At 50.4% G+C, this 6,000-nt stretch overlaps 1 protein-coding gene across 1 annotated transcript in view; it reads left to right on the top strand.

Annotated features, from left to right (window-relative positions):
* The first annotated feature begins 330 nt into the window (after nucleotides 1–330).
* KSR1 (kinase suppressor of ras 1) overlaps nucleotides 331–6,000 on the top strand; it is a 51,015-nt gene continuing 45,345 nt past the window's right edge. Inside the window, exon 1 of the mRNA XM_088066200.1 lies at nucleotides 331–598. Coding sequence (XP_087922326.1) covers nucleotides 374–598 — 225 coding nt within the window. The 5' untranslated portion in view covers nucleotides 331–373. The remainder of the gene's footprint in view (nucleotides 599–6,000) is intronic.

Here is a 6,000-nt window from a genome sequence, read left to right as displayed (position 1 = left end):
ACACACTGACGGGTGAGGGACACAATGACGGGTGAGGGACACACTGACGGGTGAGAAACTCGATGAGGGGTGAGGCGGGAAACGAGAGGCGAGGGATGCACTGAGGGGTGAGGCGGGAAATGAGTGGCGAGGGACACGCAGAACGGAGCACCCCGCGGCGCCGGCGGGCGCTGAGGGCGGCGGCGGGGGCGGAGCGGCCGCCCTTGCCGAGCTCCACGGCCGCGCATGTACCGCGCGGTGATTGCCCGGCGAGCGCGGGGGGGCGGGCCGGGCCGGGCCCCCGGCCTCCCGCCCGCCTCCTTCCCTCCTTTCCTCCCTCCCTCCGCCGCTCCCCCGCCGCCGCCTCGCCTCCCGGCCTCCCTGATGCCGAGGGATGGATAGAGCGGCTGCCCTGCGAGCCGCCGGCATGCTGGAGAGGAAGGAGCGGAGCGGCGGCGAGACCGCGGGGCCGCGGGGCTTGCCGGCCGTGCGGAGCACGCTGCAGCAGTGCGGGCTGCTGCAGGACCTCATCGACATCTCACTCTCCAACCTGCGCGGGCTCCGCACCAAGTGCGCCGCGTCCAACGACCTCACGCAGCAGGAGATCCGCACGCTGGAGGTACAGCACGAGCTGGCAGCCGCGGGCGCCGCAGCAGGGCCGCGCTGCCGCCTCTGCCCCGCACGGCCGGGGCCGCGGCCGGGGCCTGCTGCTGCCCGCCGCCCTGTCCCCTCGGCACCGGGGCCGCGCCGTGCCCACTCCTTCTCCCGCGGGCCGAGCGCTGTTGGCGGGGGCAGCGGCGCCCCGGCCCTGCCTTGGAGCTGTCAGTGGGCTCGGCGCTCCCGGCGCGGGGCCCCCGCCCGGGGAAGCCGCGGAGCGGAGCGCGGTGCCGGCGGAGCGCGGACAGGTGCGGGGCAGCCCCGGGCTGTCGCGCGGGTGTGCGCGGGAGATCCGTGATGCCGTGCTCGGCCGCCCTGCCGCGCCCGGGGCCTGTGCCGGGCTCCAGTGTCCCTGTGGAGCGGGATGCGATGTGAGGCGCGGAGCAAAGGTGACTCGAGGCTCCCTGGCAGGAGGTGTGTCCCCACACCGCTGTCCTGGCGAACTGGGAAAACTCCCCTTTGCCTCAGGTCGTTGGTGTTTGCTCCTGATGGTTCCTGCCCTCTGCTCCAGGCCTGTCTCTCTATCCCTGGCTCCGTTTCACTGATCTAATCTGCTCCTCCTTTTCTCTGTTGCTGTGGCTCAAACAGCATCATGGACGGGGCTGGAGAGATGTTCTGCTGTTTAGAAAGATTATATGAAATTCTCCAAGCACAAAACATGCGCTGCTGTGATGCTCTCAAAGAAGAGCTGGATCTGTACAAAAGTCTGTATAAGTATTTAGAAAGGGAAAATAGATGTATTTTTCCTTAGTTCATCTGGCCTTTAGATACTTAATTAATAACATTTCCTATTACCTTCTGTGCAGGTAGTTTTACTCTAAGCAAGCAATCCCCTCCTGTCCCCTTCTTTGATTCAAGTTTGATGTAAATGCTAATGCTCCTCTTCTCTACCTGATGCTGGAGACTGTGGAGCTGGATAGAGCTTTGGGCTTTTTTAGGAAGAAAGGATCATCACAACACTGACTGTAATAAACCTACATGCTAAAAAATCAATCACATGAGAAATGAAGGTTGGGAAGAAAACTGTGAAACAATAGGTGGTAGGTAGCTTTTGGCACAGCCTTGTGAAAATCTATCATTCTTCCTTTATTCTTTGACATTTTTTTGTGGTTTTGTTTATTTGGTTGGTTTGTTTTGTGGAGTGTTTTGTTTTGATTGGTTCTTTTTCCCACCCAAATTTATAGCGCTGTTCTTCCTCCTGTCACCTCCAAATAGCATTCAAAAGGCTATTCTCTATGAAACAATATTTGTATAGCCTTTTGGCAGCTCTGCCGAGGGCCTTCTTGATGCCCAAACAATGTCAATCTGCATCATTTTGGAAAATGATCATCACTATTTTGCTAGTGGACCTGTTCTAAAAGAAAACCTTTATTCACAAGGTATAAAGGCCTTTTATGATCTTGAGGCTCTTCTTAAGGCAACAAAAGCTGTTTCTAGTGATAGTTGTTGAGTGTATGCATACAATGCTCTTCAGCATTTATCTGCTTAAATGCTATGCCACGTTCACTGGTGATCATAAAATTTATGTTTAGAAGAAGATCTCTTTGATGTACAGTCCAGTATGTGATTTCTCTGGGAATTCAACCAAGTGCTGGATCTCTGCCCACACATGGAGCTGTGGGCATGGGCACAGACTCCATGTTCTTAGCACTGTTGGGTAGCCTGCACCAAAATATGTCAGGCATAGCCCGAGTCTGGTGCTTGACTGTGGTCACAGAGCCAGACAGCAGGAGCTCAGGGTCTGTGTTTGCTTCCCCAAGCTGTCATTGCTTCCCCCTGAGGGATGTGGGCCCAGAGCTGTCTCAGGTACCAGGTGGAGTTCCCATGCCCTGATTCCTGTGCCAGCAGTGCCACTGTGGCTGTGTGCCTCTGCCTGTGGGGTCATGCCAGCACAGACATGAGCTCTGGTCCTGCACAGAGCTGGGTACTGGTGGTGCAGGCAGTTGCTCAGAGATCTCCAGGGCCTGCTGTCCTTCTCTGGTGGCCTCCATGAGTCACCAAATGGCTCTGTGGGTCATGATTAGTAGCTACTGGTGGTACTGGCAGTACTGTGAGCCACATCTGTACTATACATCTGTCCTAAAATGGGAGCTCATCTAGGCTGGGGCTGAGCTCTCACAGGGCTTTTCTTCTGTGCAAAGACTTCAGAGGAAAAAGAATTGTGAAAACTTAGTTCCATTCATATAACTGGTGAACTGTGTAGTGACATGTTGCCACGTCAAGAACATGAACCTAACCAAGGGCACTTGGGCTCACACTTAGCTCGCTCCCCATTTACTGCAATGCTTTAAGTCCTTCCTCATTCCTCTTGCTTGTAAGGTGTTCTCAAAATAAAGCACGTAGTAGATAAGGATTTCAAACTGGACCTTGGCAGGTACAGATAAGCCTTCATGGTGGCTCAGAAGAGTTCAGGGAAAACTGAGATACAGGAAGGAGAGGAAAGAAAGTGCTGTGGGAATTGCTTGCAAAGGATGTGTTGAGTGCAATGTGTTATATGAGCTGACCCTGTTTCAGGATAGGAAGGCCGTTTCTTAGAAGGGCAGGGAGTTTCCCTGTAGTGGAAGATAGGTTCTGTTAGTTTGGTTATTAGCAGACTGGGTTCTTAGATGCCACAAGGTCTAGTTTGGGTTTTTTAAAGTTTTATATGTTCTGCCCAATAAGTGCTTGAGTGTTTTTCTTTTTACCCAGTGCTGGTCTGTACTTTCAGTTCTGTCCTAGCAGGTTTACTCACTTCTCAAGTTGACTACAAAACTGAAATGGAAAATAATGGTAATTTTATCCCATATGTAAGACACAAAAAAATGTCTGCCATGTAGTGAGTGTCCAGTGTTGTTCCAAGCATCCTTCGAAAGAAATAGCTCTGTCAGTCTTTACCTCTGTCCTTACACTAATCCCTTGTATGACTCAAATTGGTTTTGCAAAGTTAGAAGCATATTATTTTTAGCTGTATTTCTTTGTGAAGGCAGTATCTTTCTGGATTCATTTCCCTGGCTGGAGAACTGCTGATTGGACTAGACATCTGTGGTGAAGAACATCCAACTTCCAACTGCAGCTCAAACCAGCCTGTTGGAGGTGAGCAGAACACAGTCACAGGTACTGGCAACAGGAAAGGTTCCTGTGGGTTTTTTAGCTGGAAACAGCTGGCTTGGTGAGCTGTGGGAATCTGCAGACCACGTGGGACACCTTTCCCCAGCGCCCCCCACTTTTGACTGCAGCAAAGATGAGACAGGAAGGCTGAGCTGTGAGACCTGGAGTGGATTTAGACTGCAGATGTATTTTCTTTCTATCTGGGTTCTTGCCTCAGAAGAGCTGACTGCAGGGGCTCTGGCATGGCAGCTGCCTTCAAACTGGTTATGGTGGGAGCGTCGGGGTGAGGCAGTAGCACACAATTCTGATTTCTGCCTGCTCTTTGGGAAAACTGTCCTCCTGGCTCTCTGGCCAGACTAGGTGTGTGATAGAGACACTCCTGGCCCTGTGTGTGAAGATCTTCCTCAGGAATGTCTTCTGTTCAGCACCTTCAGCAACAGAGCCCAGAAAGTCCCAGCCCAGCTGGAGTCACAAATAAGTCAGTCTACTCTCCACAAATCAGTTGTTCACAGTGGCTGAATGGTACCTGTGGATTAAATCTGTTTGAACTTGCTTTGGCATTATCTCAATTCATTTGGCAATTTGTCTAGAAAAGGCTTATCTTACCAAGCAATCTCTGAACAGAAACAAATGCTTTGAAAATGGGGGGAGGCATGAGAGAAGAGGAAGAGGGATGGTAATAGTCCACACTTGCAGATTGGAAGTTGGGCATGTATGCATAAGGGAAGGACAACTATGTTTGCAAATTGGAAGTAGTGGGAGTAGTGAATTTTTCAGGCCAAACTGCAACCTGTAGCCACATGTTTATGAGCTTTGTTCAGCTGAAGAGACTTCCTTTCCCAGCAGATCTTATGTAAGAGAAGAAAGTCTCTTACTTCATCTTTTTGCATATATGCAGCACATTTGTTTTTCTTAAAATGTCTTTTGTTTTTGTAGGACTCTTTCTCCTTTCTTAAATTTGTGCACTCCTTGTACAAGATAGTCTTCAACAGAGATTCTGTTTGACTTGGCAGAAGGGAAGACCATATATTATTATCTAGTCTGCAGACATAATCTTTCCATTGTGACAGTTATGATCAGAATTTCCACATCATAATGGAATTTAGCACATCTCCTACCATTGAATTTATATAAATGTTGACACAAAAACTCAGCAGCAGTGTTTTCACTTACCTGAGCTCCCAGGACAAGTTCTGGTGAGCAGGTTTTCATCAATATGAAGACAGGACAAGGGGCTCTTCACTTTTCTGTCAAGCTCTGTGTACTTCTTGCCTTGTTTCATGGTGCACTGACTGGGAAGCAAGAAAGGAAGTGTTAGAGTAAGGCTCTGTGCTGCCTTTGCCTTTCTAAGGCCGCCTGTGTGGTCCCTGGATCCTCGTAACACCATTACTCCTGCTCATCCTCCTGCAGCCCTGGAGGTGCAGTGCAGGAGCCCAGCAGAGCCTGGCTGGCACCTCTGTCTGTCTGTGCCTGCACACAGCAACAGGAACCCACAGCCTGTGGTGCCACACAAGCCTCAGTCTCTGTATACCACTTCTAACCTTTTGTGCATGCACAGAACTGATCTCATCAGGGAGGCAGCCAAGCTGAGCCCCAGCTGTGTCCAGCTGAACTCCTGACTGTGACCAAGCTTGCCCAGATCCCACCTGCGCAGACCTTGGGCTTCTAGTCCAGTTCCAATGCTGTGAACTGCATTTTACCCAAGGAAAGCCCCGATCAGTGTTCCAGCTGCATGCTAGAGACCGATATACAGCAATGAGTCAGCATGGGGTACACAAATTTATCACCTGCTTTGGTCATAAATAGGAACTCTTTAACAAAGAAGTCACGTGACATACCAGATTATTTAGGGAATAGTGTCTGTTACAATAATAATTTCAACTAAGACAGTGTAATCTGTCAGATGCTTGAGGGATAAACCCTCACCTTTCCTTTAAGATTAATACTTCTTACCCTTATTTTCAGCTTAGAGGGATTTGTTTTGGGTTTTTTCTTAATAAAAAGAAAATGATGCTGAAAGCAAGCCTGTCTATCTCCCACTATTAGGGGGCTTGAAGAATGTGTTGGCTGGATTACTGCTGTGGTGAAAGACACAGAGTGATGTATGGATGATTCTGACTCAGCCAGCTCTCAGACTTCCCTCCATGCTCATTTCTCACTCCTGTGGAGCAATCCCACACAGTCAACACTACCAGCAGCACAGAGTTGCCACAGCAGGCAAATCCGGGGAACAGAAGCTCTCTGAATCTGGAAACACACCCGCTCCAAAAGAAATGG

The sequence above is a fragment of the Pseudopodoces humilis genome, chromosome 23 (assembly GCF_049639895.1).
Source record: "Pseudopodoces humilis isolate 2021_Gansu_Grassland_sample_001 chromosome 23, ASM4963989v1, whole genome shotgun sequence".
NCBI classification, from domain to species: Eukaryota; Metazoa; Chordata; class Aves; order Passeriformes; family Paridae; genus Pseudopodoces; species Pseudopodoces humilis.
This window is presented reverse-complemented; position numbering and strand designations above follow the sequence as displayed.